Raw genomic sequence first — 20,841 nt, forward strand, 5'->3', positions numbered from 1 at the left:
GTCATTCAGAGTCATTATATGGACATCTGAAGACAGAACAGAATCCTATGCCTTGCTTCTTAGGAGAAGAAACATTGTTGCCTTCTATTGGTTCATTTGAACAGACACTGTTGCTGTCTTTTCCTATCTGTCTTGGTTATGTTAGTCCTTGCCTTTCAAAGCTTCTGTGTTATATTTCCAGTACCATATGCTTTGTCATATACTTTGGGATTTTTGATGAGATTATCAGCCTTGCTCTCAAGTAAGCCTCTGCCCCAAGAAATGTGCTGAAATACACTTATTTGAATCTTAATGAAGGCATACAAGTTCTGTTATTGCTTTTCTGCAGCAACGGATTACCATTGAGCCTTCAACATCCTACCGTCTTCAAGGGCTAAAACCCAACAGTTTATACTATTTCCGTCTTGCTGCCCGCTCTCCTCAAGGCCTGGGTGCCTCTACAACTGAAATCTCAGCCAGAACCATGCAGTCAAGTAGGTGTCTCTCTTTGCTTCTTTTTGTCTTTGCCAAAGTGATGGTCCTTAGAGAGAAAAAAAAGGAAAAAAAAAAAAAAAAAAGGAAAACAACATGGCTACTGATTGTGGGTTAGGAAGGAACTAACAAAATTAAATTAAACTATCTCTGTGGTATTCTGAGCCTTTCTCTGTGATAATGGACCACATTTCTCTATTTCCTGTGTTTGCTAAAGGAAAAGCCTTTCAAGAAAATCAGTACAAAAGCCCCACATTTGGGGGAATATGTTGGAAAAGGTCAAGAGGTCTTTTAATTTGTCAAATTTTAACTTAGTAAAATAGTAACATTTAAAAAGATTGACACAGAGCAAACTTTTGGGTATAATGAGCTAAGACTAGCAACTGAGAGCATTTTTATAGTTTTCACTCAAAGATGAAGTTTTAACTTAAAAAATACATATTTCCCACATATGTGAAGAAATTCTATTCCACTTTGGGATTAATTATGCCTATGACACATGTATTGGATTTGAAACATTATCATAAAATCTGTAATTGAACTATATAATATAATCAGTATTTATTCTAGATCCATAATTCCTAATTTCTTTTTCCTCAGGTGGAATTTACTTTCATAGTTGTTTTCAAGATAGTGTCACATTTAGAATCGTTATTCCAAAATCAATCAGTCCATCTATCTAGTTTACAGTTGGTTCAATGTAATCAATGAAAATAAGATTTTCTCAACAATGAAATAATTAAATTTAAAATTTCTTTCCTTTTAATTTCAAGAAGTTTATGGGCAAGTTGACCTATCTGAAATGAATTGGTGTTCTTGTATAGCCATTTTATACATTATTACCTAAGCAGAATATATGTATTACAAATGGGCTTTTCTTTAATTTTGTAAAGTGAATAATACTGATCCAATTCAAGGAGTCTCAGTAAAAATAGGACTTAATATCATTATAAAATGTGGGCTCCTGCCTGAATAAGGCTTCCACCATTTTCCATGTTTACCAGAAATATTTCAGGCCTTCTCAGTGGAATCACTTGGTTTTTTCCACTCAAAACATAATCATATGAATAGTCTGGTAATAATGTAGTTTAATCCATTGAATATTATTATGTTAAAACTATTTGCTCTTCTTTAAAACAAAAAGTAAAAATAAAATCTCCTGCGGGGTCTATCCCTTAAATTTCAGTCATGCTAAAAGATAATTACAGTAGGAAGATAGGGATTTTTTGTCATATATTTAATAAGAGTAAGTGCTACATGCTCCAATATGACAGTTTTTCATAATTGGAAATCTCTTACATTACACATCGAGGACTGAAGAATTGTTTTAAAGAAACATCAAAGGTGTTGCCCATCTTTTTTATGTTTGAAATGCTACTGAAAAATTTCTTCATAAAAAAAGCAAAGATCCAAAGAGTCAATATAGGGGAAATTAGAGGCTTACACAATATCATGGTCAAAACAGGAAAATCAAATGACAACATCCTTAATTTCCTACTTACTTCCTTTATAACTGCTGGAGTTTACTTATTCTTTGCCCTTAAGGCAGGAATATCACTTCTAACAACCTCATCCTTAAGAATAAAAAGTACCTGCCTTCTTAAGTGCTGTTATGATTTGAACTCCCTTTTTTAAAAAGTAGAGATGTTCTTTTTGAGCTTATTTGATGAAGTATATTTAAGTATATGCTAATAATTTTGTTTCTCATTGGGCGATGAGCAGATATATAATTTGGTTTTCTACTCCTCCCATATTTTGAGGGATGGCATATTTTGAGGAATGGTTTGCTAAGTGCAACAAATTTTATAGATGAGCCATGGTTATCAGGTGGTTTAATTAAAAAAAATTTTTTAATCATTGTTTTATTGAAATGTTGTAAGACACACTAGGTTGATTATAAATGATTTTTACCAAAATTTGCTGGTGGGATCTTCTTCACTAGCAAAGGTGTCTCAAGAGGAGTTAAAAAAAAATAAATATACATATATATAAAACTGAAAGCTGACATAGGGGTAAGTACAAGTAACAGTCAGAATCATGAAGCCTGTCATTTTCCAGGGTAGGTAAATCTTTGACTAAGCCTTTTCATCTTCTATTGATTCTGCATGCTTATTGTACACTGGCTACAATCAATGTTTGAATAAAAATTTTCATTTAAACATTATTTGTAGTTGATTCAATTCAGGCAGATTCAGTTGTTCAGAGAGCTCTGAAGTGGCCCTTTTTATGTTTGTTCAGGCTTTTTTGTTTTCTTTTTCATTTCTAAAGTGGATTGACAGGAAGGGGTTATTAAGCAGTTATTGCAAGTTTCTTCAGTAAATTACAAAAAAAAAAATAGAAAAAGAGAGCAAAGGAAAACATTCTCCTTAAATTATATAAGTATAAAGCATCAATTTGGACTAAAAGGTCCAAAGAATAATCAGGTTTCAAAACAATTTAACTTGCACTAATTGCAGCCATTTTAAGGAAAGATAGTCAACTTGAAGTTGGGAAGGGGGAAAGTTGAGGATATTTTTAGAAGAAGAATTTCAATCACAGGTAGGTAATTCTGTTTTAGGCTTTATGATTGTGAGGTTCCATTTCCATATATTTCCCCCTCATCCATTTAAAATGTATTTCAGTTGATTTATTCATTTTCAGTTTGTTCATGTTAATAAGCCAAGGTGCCCATATTTTGTCTAAACTTTTCTTTTTTTTAAGTTTGTGAACTTTATTTTCATTTATTTGCCCTTGTGTTTTAGCTATTTATTTTTGTTTTATTTTTTTCTTTTGTTTATTATTTTAACTCCCTCTTCCCTCAACCACTCCTATCCTTTCACTCAAACGCTCCTTTTAATCCACTACCAAAAATAAGAGCCATCAGCTCCTCCTCAAGACATTAGTTGCACGAGCCCCAGCTCCACTAGCATTTTGGTAAGTTGGCAACCTCCACCAGTGGAAAAACAGAATGGCATTATCACTGAATACTCCATCAAGTATACAGCAATGGACGGGGAAGATGACAAACCTCATGAAATTGTGGGAATACCTTCAGACACTATCCAGTACCTTTTGGAACAGTTGGAAAAGTGGACTGAATACCGGATCTCTGTGACAGCCCATACTGATGTTGGACCTGGCCCTGAGAGCTTATCTGTATTGATTCGGACCGATGAAGATGGTATGTTGCCTTCGCTACATCAGTTGCACTTTCCTGACATGCACTCAGTCTGCTGTCTTTGTATAGGCTAACAATATATACCCCTTTTTTATCCTGCTCATCTTTTTTTAACAACATCGCTATTACTTCAGTGTTTTTGCCCAAGACACGTCTTTTCCAACAGCTCGGTCATCTTTTATTTCAAAATACCAAGTAATTTTGCTTCTCCCAAAGAGAACAATTTGCTACTACTTCTTGCAATATAGCCTCTTTCTTTGTCTTTTCTTTTACAAATCTTCTGCAATTTTCTTGACTTTTTTATTTTTCTGAAATCACTTCTCTCTTGACTTTAACTTTTCAAATATATCTTTTTATCTTCTTGTTGCTGGATGTCATATATATATGTGTGTTCATATATAAAAATAAATATTTATTTTGGCTTGCATCTTTTAGAGACACTGATGCTCTACATTTTTTTTTTTGGTATGTGCTATATGGAATGCCTTCAGTATGAGAAAAAAATAAAAGAAGATGGGCCATATAAGCAAGCATCTTTTTTGTTCTACTGTGAAACAGAAACCTTTAGAAATATCCCACAACAACAAACAACCAGTTTTTATTATTATTTCAATATAATATCTCTTTGTACTTTAATGCTTTGAATTTCAAAGCATCCTCCTTGGCTTTTGTACATTTTTACATGTTTTTCTATTTCTCTGATACTCTTTTTTCTTCCATTTTTTTGCATCAGTCATGTTTTTTGATCTTTTCTCTGAAAGGTAGAGCAGATTGGTTGAGCATTTTCATTGTTTGAAGCCATTTGTATTCCTCAAAGAAAACTTAGTGGGTCTGCCCATTTTTTTTTTCCTAAGTAAAGAAAGAGCTCTGACTGGGTGGGACAAGTGCCTATAATTTTCTTTTATCCGATGATGTTGTTCCAGTTCCTAGTGGTCCTCCTCGCAAAGTCGAGGTAGAGGCTGTCAACTCAACATCTGTTAAAGTGTCATGGCGCTCACCTGTGCCCAATAAACAGCATGGCCAGATAAGAGGATACCAAGTGCACTATGTGAGGATGGAAAATGGTGAGCCCAAGGGTCAGCCCATGCTGAAGGATGTCATGCTGGCTGATGCACAGGTAATCCTCTAATATTAAAAATATTTTTTCCGCATAAGTTTGTAGATGCAATCAGTAATTTGACCATCTCAGCCCAGAAACTAAAATAGACATCTTCTAAATATTATCTTCATTATAATTTCATATATTTTTCTAACCACTTACACCACTAAAAATTAATCATTTAAATCAACAGAAATTAGGCTTAGGTTTTTACGCTATGGTGCTTATTTCTGGTAAAATATTTATTGCTATTTTCTTAAGAAATACTAAAAGATCTGAATTTGAATTTGAGCTCTGTCAAATATAATGAGACATTGGGCAAATCCCTTTCACCTCTCTGGACCAGAGTTTCCTCAAATGTAAACTGAGGAGATTGGATTATATGGCTTTAAACATACCTTCTAGCCCTCAATCTAATTGCATGAGCCATTACTTCAAATTTTTTATAGACTTATTTTGGTTTCTAGTTTTAATTGTTTAAAAAAATATGAGTGAGTTACAAAATTAATCAAATTTGAGGGGAAAGTAGAGGCTTTCAAGATGTAGTGTACATTACATGAAGGATTTATGAAGATGTTCTGCATAAATCTAAATGTATCTGAGGTGACTTGACTTGCAAAACTATTGCTTCTTCCATTGAAGTACAAGTCATTTTTCTTTACTGACTAGTATAATGAATAGATTCAGGACTGAATTCATGATAGTGAGAAACATAAAAGCAAGTCATTGGATTTTCTTTGAAGAGATGAAGAGTTTCCTGTGAGTCAAGCCAGATTTTCCCATTGAGAAATAGACTCTTTGTGAGTCATTGGGCTATTTGGAAAGCTTTATTAATCCTTGGAGGTCAATAGAGTACCATCTCGTAAGTAAAAATAGCATTGCAATAAATACTCCTGTGGTCTCTAAAAGTGAATACACACTGAGGTTTTAATATACTAAATGCCTCCCCAATGTGAACAATTTACTCCTATTGAGTAAGAAGACTATTAGAAGTTACTTCAGTATCTTACTTATTTGCTTTAAAATACAAATATGAATATAATATCCCAATATAAAGTTGATTGTTATGCATTTAGTTTTTATCAACATAATACATGATTTCCTACTCATTCTTTGAAAGGTCCATTTTATTTGTTATATATAAACATTTAATGGATGCTTTTGGGAAAACAGAATATCCTCACAATATGATCCAGGACTATGTCCCTCATGAACTAAGAATGATACAAACTATATAAGTGGTAGGCTGAATTTATCTCAAGGGCCAGAGTTTGCTGACCTCTTTAATAAATAATAAATAAAACAAGATCATCATTTATTTTTTTAAGGTGAAACATGATTATCAAAGAGTAATTATGTTAAAACTTCATTAATTATCCTAAAGATTTTTGGGCATTGTTAGATTTAATGAAACATTTATTTAAATAAATGATGTGAAGTAAGTTGTATAGACTATAACTAAACACAAACTGAGTATCACATCATAATACATTGATAGACAAATTAGCTTTTCATTATGCCACATCAGTTTATTACAATGCAGTATATATGAGAAAATATTACCTACTTTCAGTAATAAATGTATTGTAAGCCACCTGTCATCTTCAAATGAGGGAGAAAAAGTTATTTTTTGCTCCACGTTTGAAAATAAAAATGTATTTGAACATACTTCTTAGATATTAAACTATGCATCTATGTAATATATATATATAAACTATATATAAATGTACATATCATATATATATGTATATACAAGGCAAAATTGCCTCATTGAGGCTGCAATTTTCTCTTCATTTTGTTTTTGTTTTGTTTTTCCAATCTTCTTTACTCTCAATCAGTGGGAATTTGATGATACTACTGAACATGTGAGTAACTGTCAACTGGCTTGATGAAAACAGACTGTATATGTTTGTGTGGATTTTTATAGCCTCCCTATCATTTCTTTATAAAATATTTTTATCGTTTGCACAGATGCATGTACTAACAGATTATTGAAGTTGTCCTCACTTTGTGGCACTTTTTAAAAATTTGGCTTTTACTATGTGAATCTGGCATGGTGCTGAGAATCGCAAAAGTAATGTTATGGATTCCTATAGGCATTTGTTTTGATGGCTGCTACTAACTTTGCCTTGCAATCTAATTAGAGAAGTTGTGCTTTTAATGGAGGCATTGAAAAGTGGGGAAAATCACTGTTTAAAATTGCCTCTTTGTGATCCATTGTGTTCAGTTCATAGCATAATACTCTATGGACTTGTTTAAGAAAAGCACAAATTCACTATTATCTATATTGTCAATTCTTTATGTTGCCAACACAGATTGTAGCTGAATGAATCAAATTCTTGGTCATTGATTGAACAAAGCTATTTTTTAAAACCAATCAATAAAATGTTTGATTTATCATGAGCAAGACTATGTGCTAGTATCTATATAGCATAAAAAAAATCCAGAAAGCCTAAGCCTATTAGTGTCTTAAGAGTTCTAGTTGAGAGTAAAATACATGAACACATGCAAAGTTAAAATAGAACTTAATAATTATACAAGATACCAGCATAAAGAGCTATTATATGATAGCTCATGTTTGCTTAATAAATAATTGGTAGTATGAGTTTAAAGAAAATGGTCTCAGGTATTATGGGAAGACTTTATGGTAGAGTAAAACTTCATAGAAGGCTTATAATATGTAAGATGAGAAAGAAAAGTAGATGAAGTGAATATGAGAAAAGTCAGGCAGTAGGAAGTATGCAAAGCAAGGTCAGGGACATAGTGGATATATCAGCTTGACCCAACTTCCATACTAGGAAGTTGATAAATGGGTCTGGCAACAGTATTGTGGTATACCTTGTTTTTCAGAGTAAAAAATGTTAATATGTCCAGTGGGATATAACCAATGACAGTTATTGAAAAAATATTGGACTTTTGGAAAAGTATTTTAAGAAGATTGATCTGGTAATAACATGTAGGCTAGATTAAACTAAGGTTAGACAGGAGTAGGGACTGAAATTCTGTGGCTGGGGATCAGTTATAAGGATTTTATTGAAGACAATTCATGTATATGTTGATAAGTGTTTTAACCAAAATTGGGACAGTAGGAATTGAAAAGAAGGTGCAATTTAGAGAGACATTGTGAGGGAAGGTTTGATAGGAGTTGACAAATGATTAGATGTTCAGCAATAGGAATAAAGAGAGAGTAATATGCAAAGACAATTTTTTTTTTTTGTATTTGGATACACAAGAAAATGTCAATCAGTTTAGATGAGAAGATAGGTTGTTTAAGGTCAGTTGAATTGGAGATTATAGCCAAATGTTTGAGTAGAAGGATTCTACCAGTAGTTGGAGATTGCCTTCAAAACTTAGAGAGGTTGTGGCTTGATAGCTACAAACAAGATAATTGATGATTAAAGTTATGTGATTGAAAGGCCATTAGGGAAGAGAATATGCAGAGAGATGAGCAGCAGACTGAGAAGTCAATTTTGGTGAATGCTTATATTTGCAATGTGGGAAGAGGAAGTAAAGAGGAGAGTGAAAGTAGACTCAAGGAAAAGGAACCACTCTAAAGTCATAATATCTAAAAGGTCAACAATATGGATGAAGTGAATTACATCAAGAAGAATCTGAATAAAGTAGTAAAATATAGACTAGGCGATGAAGTCACTGATTTATGATGTTATTGGCATTCCAATGGGATATGATGAAGCTTGTAGTCTAGAAAAAGTAGCTGGTAAGATCATGAATACTAGCAAAGTGTTTACATGGTGCTAAAATCTTTTGGCTTTGTAGTCATGTAATAACCTCCTTCAATCCAATCTGCAACACATATTTCTTGAAAGCTCCTCACTTCTCTTTTTATCCTAATAGCTGCAGCACCTAGCACAATGTTTTTCACACAATTGATGCTTAATAAGTGATTTTTGAATTGAATTGTACCTTAATCACATGGAAAACCACCTTGCCATGAGCACAGATGAAAGCCAAAATCGTAACAGTAATTTGTAAGAGGATCTCCAGGCACCCCCACCACCACCACCACCCCAATGCTTTTCATGCAGATGATTCTAAAGCATGTGCTAAGTAATCAAATAGTTGGTTCTAGGATCTCTCAGTGAGGATATGGGTCCTGATGGAATCTCTGGTTCTCTTATGTCATTTCAGGACATGATCATTTCTGGACTGCAACCAGAAACCGCCTATTCCCTTACGGTAACAGCCTATACAACCAAAGGAGATGGAGCTCGCAGCAAGCCCAAACTGGTGTCTACCACTGGTGCAGGTAATGCTTTGCTCTGAATTCACATGCCCTGAGACAGACTGAAAAATATTCTTCAGTATGATCTTCTGGATCATGGTCAGCTTTGGATAACCCAGGCTCACTGGGAAAGGGAATAGTGTGCAGAGTTCAAATTTATCATAGCTTGAGAGCAGGAAGGGGATCTCAGAGATCATTTATACCAACCCTTTCATGTTATATGTCCTATTGAGAAAGAATAAGAAGGGTGGTAGTGAGTATCTGATATGAGACTGAATTTCAGCCCTTCCTGATGCCAATTCCAATTTTCTTTCCATTCTTCCATGCTGCCCCTCTGATTCATATTATAATAATCCTTCCAGCCAGGCTGTTTTAATGATTTCTGCCCTCCCACAATCCAGACAATCCTTTTAATTGGATCTGTTGATCTGAAGCTTAATTGATTCATTTAAGTTTTATCTTCTCCACCCATCCCCTTCTCAATCTCTTGACTACCACTTAGTAGGAATTCTGGGAAACCTAGACATATTCAGTTAAAAGAAGAATAAAAATAAGATTCCTGGAGTAGTTATCTTGGTACCCATTATAGGTCTGATCTGACACTCACAATAGATGGGTATAGAGTTCAACTGTGCACAAAAGCATTCTGTTTTGTTTTGTTGTAGTGGTATTTTTTTTTGTCAGATTCCTTGCATCATGAACAAAGAGAAAGCACAAGTCAGTGTCAGACAAATAAAAATTGTCCATCAGATACCAAATAGAATGACAGTCCTGGTTGCAAAATGAAAAAAAAAAAAAGGCATTCTAGGTGCATTTAGATATAAATCCAGATCATGCACTTAGTATATAAATTAGTTTAAAGAAAAAATTAATTTTAAATAAAATCTTTTGAGGACTTACCTGGAGATAAGATATAAAGAAAGGAAAACTATGGTAATGAATCATCAGATTACAGATCTATAATCTAGGGTTTATATAGATTTTTGAAAGCTGATTCAATTTTGTTTTTCCCCAGAGAAATGTATAGTTATTTCCTTCCCTTTGAGGCTTAATCCAGTGCTCTACACACAGAAGGTACTAAATAAATGCTTATTGGCTTACTGATTGAGGATCTAGCCAGCAGGTGAGAACAGATTACTCAGGTCTGACCCTTGGCAATCAAATTCACAAATGCAAAAGTAACAATCATAGTTTTAGCATAAATCCTCATTTCCCTGAGTTAATAACCTTATCCTAATAATTCACTTTTGACTGAACCTTGGTACAAAGGAACAGTTGTGCTCTGGCATATCAATAAGATGTGGCTCATAAGTAGGGCAAATTTAAAGGATTTACTACATCAACAACACATATTAGAAAAATAGCCCAAGTGATTTTTCTTGCATCATCTAGTTTCAGTGTCACTCCTTTCAGTATTCATTCATCATATAGCAATTTATTTAGAGCTTCAGAACATCTTTAATGGGTAAAATTCATTCAGAATTTCAAAAGAGGAATGTTTCCAGCTTTTAATCTATAGTGGCTCAAGTGTGAAGATAGAACTTTCAGTTCAACCATCTAGCTCCTTGTTTTCTTAAGATGGTCCTGCTCCTTAAGCCAGAGGAATAAAAATCAATCTATAATTAGAATCACTACAAAAGCAAGAAATGTAGTGTTTCTTCCTGCCCTGCCAAGTCGGTGATAGAGTCGTGGTATTCCCTCACAGTTGGTGGAATAAGTTGATGATCTGATTATTTTTTTTTTCTCCAGGGGTGGAAGAGAACTGTGCCATTTACTAACTATATGACTCTGGAAAAACCACTAAAAACTATTTGCCTCAGTTTTCTTATCTGTAAAATGCTAGAAAAAAAAATGGTAAATCACTCTAGTATCTTTCCCAAGAAAATCCCAAATTAGGAAAAAAATTTAAAAAGACTGAAATAACAAATTATAAATAATAGCACCATATGCATTATGAAGAATTACCAAAATTATAGTAGAGATATGTGAGCTTATAACAATCTCAATTAAAAAGGTGTCTTTTTTTGTTGTTATTTTGCTTTTGTTTTTGGTTTTTTTAACAGCACACAGGGCAAAGTCAGTACTTCTCATGGGGTTTTCTTTTATTATCAAAATGTCAAATGATAGGATAATAATTTTTGATATATATGTTAATAGATGCTTATAAAATTGATATATTTGAAATAAGAGAGGAGATTTTTAATTTAACCTGATTATATAATGTTTTTATAGCTAAGGACAGAATTTTAAGTCAGCTTTTTGAATGGTTTCTCCTGAGCAAATTGTCTCTTTATAGTTCCTTCCTTTGTCTACAGATTTTTCTCATGATTACCATACTCACTGTTTTTTATTGTTCTACTATGTGGGATATAAATCAATCTATTATCTAATTTAATGTGAAATTTCCTTTGTGTGTAGCAGCAACATTTTTTTTTGTCAGTTGCTATATTAGATTTCTTTTCTTTTCTTTTTTCTTTTTTTATTTTTTTGGCTTAAAGTTGGCAGAATCTTTCTGGGTTTCAGTTTCTCTACTTGTAAAATGAAAACTGTTAGATTGATCATCACTTTAGTCCCTTCATTTTGTCTCAAAATTCTCTAACTTCTAATTGAAAGGGCCAGGCTTATGACTTGGGTATTTTGAGAATCATAATTTTAGGTTACAGTCTTAAATGGCTCTGGAAATGAAAGGTTGTGATAGGTCAATCAGAGCATAAAATAGGGAATAAAAATTGAGAAAGCTAATATATGCCCTGCACTTTTAAAGGGAAAGGGTTTATTCTCCCAAATTAGGGTCAAAATATTCATAGTGTAGACTGGCACTTGAGTCTGCCCAGTCCTAACTGGAAAACAGATTTAACTTATAAAGGAAGGTGAAGGAAAACTTACCCTGCTGATTAAGGCTCTGAAAATATATCGTGATTAACTCTATTCTGTCCCTATTGTATGATGAAAGATGTGAAATCAAAAATTATTATAAAATTATAAACTCTCTGGATCTTGGTATTTAAGATCCTGCACAATTTGGTTCTAACTTACCTTTCCAGAAATGTTTTATATTTCTTCTCATAATGATGGTGATGTTATTACTGAAGAGAATGATAATGATAGTAAAACATTCATGTAGCACTTTAAAAATTGTATAGTGTGCCTAAATATGACAACACATTTCAGGTAAATGAATGCTTCTTTATCCCCCATCTCCCTCACTGGTTTCCAGTTCTATTTCCTGTCTCCATTTCTTTACTCATGCTCTTATCCATTCCAGGGAGGAATCTTCTCACTGCTTATATCTATTGAAATTTCACCCTTACTTCAGGGATCAATTAGGAGCCACAACCTCAGTAAAGCCTTGAATGACCACCATTCCAATATTAAAAGTAATTTCTCCCTCCATATACATTTCTTATTGTACTTTGTATAACAATTTTGGCACTTAATTTATCTTGCCTTCTCTTACAATGACCTATGTCCATCAATTTCCCACCAATTGGATTATAAGATGTATGATAACAGGATCTTTATGATAGCTCACCTTTTATTCCTAGTACCTAGCACATGGCACCTGTTTAATAAATGCTTGTTAGATTGAAATGATCACTTGACAAGAAGTCATGAGGTTTTGGTTCTTATATTAGTTTAGCCACTAGCTAAATTGGACAAAACGCAGCATGAAAAATTCTAGACCTACCTGGGTGATCTTGGACAAATCATTTAACCTCCCTGAATTAATGTCATTATTCGTATTACTCCAATGTCAAGGTCAACAACAGTGTCAGTGTTGAATGATGCTCATTAATTTCAAAGCACAGATTAATTCTTTTTCAGAATTTAACTGAGAAGTTAACTAGTATTGTATTACATTGATTTATTTAAAGGATTATTATACAGCATCAGGAACAGTCTCTTGGGATGTGGGGAAGAGAAAAGAAACCTCAGTCCAGGGCACTTAGTTGTCAGTCCTCATTAGAATTGCAGTACAAATTAGTCATGCCCTTAGATAAATATTTATAAAAAATCCTTGATCCCATGGGAGTCTTTAAAGTTCAAGCTACTATATGTAAAGTACTTTCCAAACCTTAGCATACTATATCAATGTGATATCATTATCATGATTATTTATATAATTTCATAGAAGTTTTGATTTGGTTCCTGTGTGAAAAGGAATTTAGAGGTCCTTAATGGTAGCTAGGTGGACCCAGAGCCCAAATTCAGCCTCAGTCAGTCAGTAACTATATGCCTCAGAACAAGTCACTTCACTTTAGTCTGCCTCTATTTCCTCATAAAATACAGATAATAACAGTATCTACCTTTCCCGGGTTACTGTGATGATAAAATAAGATTTGCGAAGTGCTTTTAAAATGTTAAAAGTACTGTAGATGCCCACTTTTATATTTATTATTGTCATCTTGTCCCACTCCTCTAATAGACAAAGAAAGTTAAGAATGCTCAGAGAAAATAATTTTCTTTCAATGATATATAGTTACCTGTAGATCCAGGACTTAAATATAGGTCTTCTGATTTCTTTTCCAGTATTTATTTTTTCCATTATAAAAGCAAAATCACCAATACGGCCAAAAAGAAGATGACCGAAATTGTTCTTCTTGGGTGACATTTGGCCAGAAATAATATACTTGATTACCATCATCTCTGCATGGTTGACTTGAATTATATATTTTTTCTTGTGTGGTCTAGATATTATTGGTTGATTCATGTAGATGAGTTTTTGTTACAATGAATAATGCTCCAAGTTTCTAAACAGTGAGGGTATGAGATGAGTCTTTTATTCTTTGTACTGTATTTGTCAACATTTTAGGTATCATATATATGACTTCTCTCTCTACTTAAGCCTATTATGAGGTTTTAGTCTGTCAAATTTGCCTGGAATGCAGCTATTTCAGCCATATTTATAAGGTTGAAACATTTCCAATAATTACTGTCCACTTTTGCTTATTATGGGAGAACTTCTCTCTTGATAATTGACCATGTCAGTTTAAAGACTTCTGTCAAAAGCATAAGATAAATTAACTTAATATTCACTGCTGTCCATTACTAAATGGACTTTGTTGTCATGGCCAAAGATATAACCAAATTTCAGCAACTCAGGGAGTACAAAATCCACTGTAATTTGGTGAATGTATAATAACTTCTAATCCAGGTATCATTAGGTATCCAGAATGTCAACCTGGACCTAGTTTAAAATTACTCTAAATGATGGCCAAAATAATATTATAAAGTCTTATGTTATTTTCCCTGAATTTGGTCTACCATTAATGTGTTGGGCAAACAAAAAAATACCAAAAACCTGGAAGTACTGTTACCTGACTGGGATTTGCCAGTTTATGATAATTTAGGACATTTCTTTTCTCAATGGACCAGATTGTTGCTATAAATTCAGTCAATCAGTCAGCATTTTCTAAACAACAAGAATCTAGTGCTAAATGCTCATTTCAATTCAATAACAACATTCCAAATTTAATATAAAGTATTGTTAGTCTTATCTAATGTTTGTAGTGAGAGAATTCTGAGAAATATGCCATAGACTGAGCTTACTCCTGAATTATTTTGTTTTAATCTGATTTGCTTTTACCTGTTCGGTTCAGTACTATAAGTTGTACTTATGATGCAGTGGTCATTATGTTACTCTCTTGGAGTGGGAGTGAGTGAGAGTTCAGAAGAAAAGCTTCAAGAAAGAGGTAGTACTGGAGCTGAACTTTGAAAGAAGAGAAGGGTTTCAGCAATTAAAGATAAAAAGTGAATGTATTTTAGCCATGGTAGATGGCCTGCATGGGTATATAGTTAGGACAGTACAGGTTAAGTTGATTTGGTCTAGGGTGCTTAAAAAGTTGAACACATGAAGGGGAAGCATGGGAAATCCAGCTGAAACTAACTGCAATCAGATTACTGGTATACTATTATAATATAATAAATATTCTTAAAACAGAGGAATCAGGCCTTAGAAATCATATCATGTCCTTAATTTTACAGAAAAGGACACTGAGATTCTGAAATTTTTTTTTAAAAGCTCGATTGCTGTGTCTTTATTGCTTTTTCCATTGTTGTTTCAACTGTGCCTGATTCTTCATGATATCTTTTGGGGTTTTCTTGGAAAAAATACTGGAGTGGTTTACAATTTCCTTCTCTAGCTCATTTTACACATGAACTGAGGCAAGTGACTTAGTTACCCCGGATCACACAGTAAAAATGTAAGGTTAGATTTGAACTCAGAAAGATGGATTTTCTTGATTCCAGTCCATTGTGTCAACTAGGTGCTAAATGCTTTTATTTATTTGAGGGTAAAGAAGGTTCTGTATGCAAAAGGTAATCTACAACATAACTGAGATTTTTGCAGTCACACATGGTAAAATTATTGGGTTATCTATGAGACTCTCTCTTTTTATTTTACATGCACATTCATAGAAAGACCTTGAACCCTTTTTCTAGGATGTTGGGAAGTTATCCTTACCTTCTTTCTAGGGACAACCATTTTTTAAAAAATGAAAATGGTTTTAAATGTGAGAACTGTCATATGTTGAAAAGCAATAATAACTTGGTAACTGTTTGCAGTTTTCTCCTTAGAATCCATAAGGAATTTTTATTCTCTCCTTTTGCTTTGATTGAATTCAATATAACACGTTGCATTGGGAAGTTGGCTACATTTGGAGTTAGAATATTGGCCTCAAACTCCTGCTTCCATGACTTCATACCTGTCTGACCTTGGACAAAATCACATAAACCTTTCTGGACTTTACTATTGTCACTTATAAAAGGAGAACCCCAGAGTCCCTTTCAGCTCCAAATATGTGATTCTGTATTATTACATTGGTATTAAACTTGATAGAAATTGAACCACTAAACTGTACTTTAGGATTCCTAAAAGCCAAATGTTGACTTTGAAAACCATATATTAAAATTATGGTTTTTTTTAAATTTTATTTTATTAAATACTTCTCAAATACATTTTAATCAGTTCAGCAGCATTAGAAGTGTTGCTCACAGCTCATGAGCCATAATTTTTACATCTCTGCTACATAAGTACAATGAAAATCTGTCCTAAAATAGACAATTAAATTCTGCTTTATTTGACATCCATCTAATTCTGAGGGTCTACTCATACCCATCCCATATCCCATTCAAATGAGATAGAAAAGGCTTTTGAAGTGCAGTTGTTTTACAATTTAATTTTTTTAATGGAAATGAGTAACTTTTAAGCCATATCTAATTTATAGGTAATTCATGTTGGAATTGCTGCCTATTATAATTAAATGGTGAAATATTTCCTGATTACCATTCTAAAAACTGAAAGAACTCAGAATTATAGTTCCTGAAGTTCAGAATAACCTAATTCATTATTGCATTCTCTAACCAGAATAAGAAAGAAAAAAGTTTAGAAAATTGAAACATGGACCCCTTTTCAATTAGATTGATAAGTTGTGTAAGCTTATATTTATGCAGCCTATCTTTAGGAAAACCCAAAGAAGATTGTATTGAAAAGTTTCCTTACCCCATTTTAGAGATGTAGAAACTGAGGTTAATTGAGCCAAATGTGACTTGCTCATAGTTTCACAGCTTATAAATTTTGGAGCTAAACTTCAAAATCATATTATTTGGCTCCAAGACCATCTAAGGTCTTAATTTGATTGTTTGGAATGGCAGAGCAGTCACATAATACTGCTGTTTTGCTAACTTCAATATTTACCCCCATTGCTTCATATCATTCATTTCTCCTTTGAGTAATTTCTTTCCCATCTCAATTATCTTGTCTACCTCATTTTGTAGACAATTTTTTTTCTTTTTTTCTTTTTTCCTTATATAGAGAGGGAGAATCCTACTTTCAACTCACTCTGCTGTTTACTATCTGTGTGGTTTTAGATAATCTTTTAGTCTTTTTTAAAATTAAGCTTTCTTGTTATTTATGGTAGCATAAGAACTTGGTTTTCTCGTCTTCTTATTATCTTTCCACCATGGGGCCAGAAGAAGGAACCATTATAAACATTTCTATCCCTGGTCTACACAGACATATTCTTGACCCATATGGTACTTGTATGTGAAATGTGCAGGGCACAGGACACCTACTATTTCATAGGAATGAAATGTTGATATATTTGTGTGGTCTTCAGAACCTGTAGGTCAAAATACCTAAAAAGAGAATATGACTTGTTATCTTAATAAAAATTATTTTTAATTCTCACTAATTGAGAACTATCAACTAGTTAACAATGCAGTGAAAACTGATATTTCAATAGTTTGAACTGAAAGGGACCTGCCAAATCCCTTCATTTTACAGATTTTAAGCCCCTGATTTTAGAGGGGAAAGCTAAGGCCAAAAGAAGGACCAAAAGTTGAACAAATAATTAAGGAGCCAAAACCGTATTCCCCCAATTCCATATCCAATGCTCTCGCCAATTGATCTCTTATCAGAGATAATTTTAATATTCTAATTTGAGTAAGATCATTTTCAAGAAATCTTTTATATTACTGTATTTTATAGGAAAGCTGAAATAATGTTCTTATTAGTTGAAAAACTATTGAGAATAATTGTGCCATATTCTGAAACTGATTTACCTGAAGCTAATTATCTATTTAATTTTGTAGAGAAGGCTGGTATTGGTTTTTTTTGAGGATGTGCCTTGGTGGCTTTAAGATCCTTACAGATAAAGTCACAGATCTTTTGAAGTATTGAACTATTAATTATTATATCATAAAGGATAGATTCAAAGGCTTTGCTAATGTCAAAACTGGAATTGTTATCCCTCTTGGTCTACTGATTCTCTTCAAGAAATCAATCTGGTTTGATAGAAACCATTCTGTAGAAAGCCCTGTTGGTTATCTTGCCATAAAACCACTTGTTTGCTTCAAATGAGTTTTTTTTTTTTTTTTTTTGCTGAGGCAACTGGGGTTAAGTGACTTGCCCAGTGTCCCACAGCCAGGAAGTGTTAAGTGTCTGAGGCCAGATCTGAACTGAGGTCCTCTTGACTTCAGGGCTGGTGCTCTATCTACTGTACCAACTAGCTGCCCCTTCAAATGAGTCTTAAAAGTAGACCTTTCAAAAGTCATTCAAATGGAAGATGAATGACCATTTTCTCAGGGAAAATGCAGAAAATATTGTTATTAAAGGCAAGTTTAGACCAAATGACCTTGAAGAACTCTTCCATTTCTCAGTTTCTGTTCCTCATTTCTCTCATAAAAAGCTTGAATTGGAATCATTCTTTCATCCTTCCATATATTGCTTTATTGTTTCTTTTCTAGAATTTGGAAGTGATTAATACCAAAAGAAAACTGGTCAAACTGAATTGTCAGGCTAGATAATCTAGTATAAAGAGAACTGGGTTTGAATGAGAAGACCCACATTTTGCTGATGTTGTTTCTTAACCCTATTGGAAGTGAACCTTTCTGAAAGCCAGGTGTTCTTTTGATAGGACCTTCTAGTTCTTGCAGGCCTAAGTAGAGGAATGTAACATAGTTACCTGCACATGGGCTTAGGTAATATAGCTTCTCTGTGGGGAAAAATTAAAATGTTAAAATGTATTTTTTGATTTTCAACACACAACCCCATATGATGAAGTCATATTGTGCTACAGTTCCAGGGAAGCCCCGGCTGGTGATCAGTCACACTCAGATGAACACTGCTCTCATCCAATGGCATCCTCCTATTGACACATTTGGCCCCCTTCAGGGCTATCGTCTAAAATTTGGCCGAAAGGACATGGAGCTGCTCACGACCCTTGAATTCTCAGAGAAAGAAGACCACTTCACTGCTATGGATATCCATAAAGGAGCATCTTACATCTTTAGGCTCTCCGCTAAAAACAAAGTGGGCTTTGGGGAGGAGATGGTCAAAGAGATTTCTGTTCCTGAAGAAGTGCCCAATGGATTCCCCCAGAACCTCCACTCAGAAGGCACCACCTCAACATCAGTCCAATTGTCCTGGCAGCCACCCGTCTTAGCAGAGAGAAATGGCATTATCACCAAGTACACCCTTCTATACAGGGACATCAACATCCCCCACCACCCAGTGGAGCAGCTCATTGTTCCCGCTGATACTACTCTGACACTTACTGGCCTAAAACCCGATACCACATATGATGTAAAAGTACGTGCTCACACAAGCAAAGGGCCCGGTCCATATAGTCCAAGTGTCCAGTTCAGGACACTGCCTGTGGATCAAGGTAGGATTTGTCTGCTTATGGCCTTCTCCTTGAAAGGAATGTCGGTCTTGGGATATCAGTGTTTTGAAGCTGTAAATAAAACTGATCGGCCCATTCATATTAATAGGTTCAACAAGAGCACAAGGTAACGTATGTAATCTTAATATGTTTCGGATGCTGTAGATTTCAGTTATTCCATGCCAAGCAAGTCTGGCTGACAGTCGCACATTATCTTCAGGTAAGGAAAGCACAAAGTAGTTAAATCAATTGTGTGAAAAGAATTACCTTTGTAAGAATGGGGTATTAAAGTGAATGCCTTAAAAAAGGTAGGATACCAACACATCTCTCACGGATCAAAATAGGAAGCGAGTAGTTTACTCCCTTTGGTTAGCGGTGGAAAAGGGATAGGTAGTGAGTTTTTGGAAATAGTTTGAATACATTGTTTTTCCTTTTCCAGCAGTGTTTGCAAAAAATTTTCATGTCAAAGCAGTAATGAAGACATCAGTATTACTATCTTGGGAGATTCCAGAGAATTATAATTCTGCCATGCCTTTCAAAGTAAGTTGTTTTCTCATTTGTAAACCATCAAGGATAAAATCGGGGGTGACAGATCATCCAGTTCAGTTATTTGCCGAGCATAGGGGATCTTTTGCTTCTACCATATTTAAGTGGCATGAGAACAGTAGCACTGAACATGGCCTTAGCATTTGCCCTTTGTCGTTATGAACTTGTTCCCTGCATGTAAGTCGGGGAAAGCAGCATTCAGTGTAAGAGATAAACTCAGCAGTCACTTAATACTTTTTGTTGTTAGGTTCTAAACACAAAAGGGAATGAAAAACAAATTAATTTTCTTTTAATATATCAAACTTTAACTTTGCTAATCTAAATGGGAACCATCTTTAGAGAAATGCATTTCTTTGCTTTCTGCCTATCTGGAATGCATTTAGCTTCTGATAGAGTGATTGAATTCACCATTTTGACAGATTTTCCTATACATCCTTTAATTTTATCTTAACTCCTACTGATAAAGTTCAGCAAAAAAAGAAAGAAAGAAAGAAAAGAAAAGAAAAAGGACCATTGTATCACATAGGAGCTAGACTAGACTAGGGAATTCTTAAGCTCTCCTGAAGTTCTTTCTGGGCTTCTGCAACTTTAATATCATGAGATTTTGAGCTAGAAAGAATCCTGAAAAGCATCTACTATAAACTTTCTACACTGCAAGTTAGTAAATTAAAGTCTAGACAATTTAAGGGACATATTTTTAGGCAGGGAGAAAATGATGACCCCAGATTCATAATCAAGTGTTTCAATTCCATATCTGCTTTTCAGTAAGCCTAAGGAGTCTTAAGTCTTTAAGTCTGTAAGATTAAAAAAAAGTGGAAATTTTTAGGAAAAATCTCATAATGGTATATTGAAGTATATGTGTATTCCATTAAGAACATAGCAAAAACCTCCATATTCACTCTATCATATATTTATGTTGTTAGGTCAAAAAAAAGGTCATATAGAAGGAAAAAGAATCTTACAAAAGGATAGTGGACTCCATATTATTTTGGATTTTACAGAGCTCAGAATGCTCATCCAGTTCTTTTGGGTTGATTTATAATATTACCAATTCCATTCAGCAAATTTCTGCTTTATGGAAGCACTTTGTTAGTTTTAAGAGAAGACTCAAAATCGAGATAAAACATATTTTTGACCTTCATGAAGCTTATTGCTAGTAGCT

General features: G+C 33.9%; 1 protein-coding gene across 18 annotated transcripts in view; it reads left to right on the plus strand.

Annotated features, from left to right (window-relative positions):
• The window catches only part of PTPRD (protein tyrosine phosphatase receptor type D), a 2,844,105-nt gene that overhangs the window by 2,654,547 nt on the left and 168,717 nt on the right, over positions 1-20,841 (plus strand). For 17 of the 18 annotated variants that reach the window (XM_051987402.1, XM_051987374.1, XM_051987381.1 and 14 more), the window contains 2 exons: positions 329-473; positions 19,576-19,673. In XM_051987402.1, the coding sequence (XP_051843362.1) occupies positions 329-473; positions 19,576-19,673 (243 nt within the window). Of the gene's footprint in view, positions 1-328; positions 474-3,325; positions 3,632-4,551; positions 4,746-6,565; positions 6,593-8,876; positions 8,995-18,548; positions 19,137-19,572; positions 19,674-20,841 lie in introns of all 18 variants that reach the window. The other variant, XM_051987498.1, reaches the window with a different exon arrangement.

Source organism: Antechinus flavipes, chromosome 1, assembly GCF_016432865.1.
Source record: "Antechinus flavipes isolate AdamAnt ecotype Samford, QLD, Australia chromosome 1, AdamAnt_v2, whole genome shotgun sequence".
In the NCBI taxonomy this organism is placed as follows: domain Eukaryota; kingdom Metazoa; phylum Chordata; class Mammalia; order Dasyuromorphia; family Dasyuridae; genus Antechinus; species Antechinus flavipes.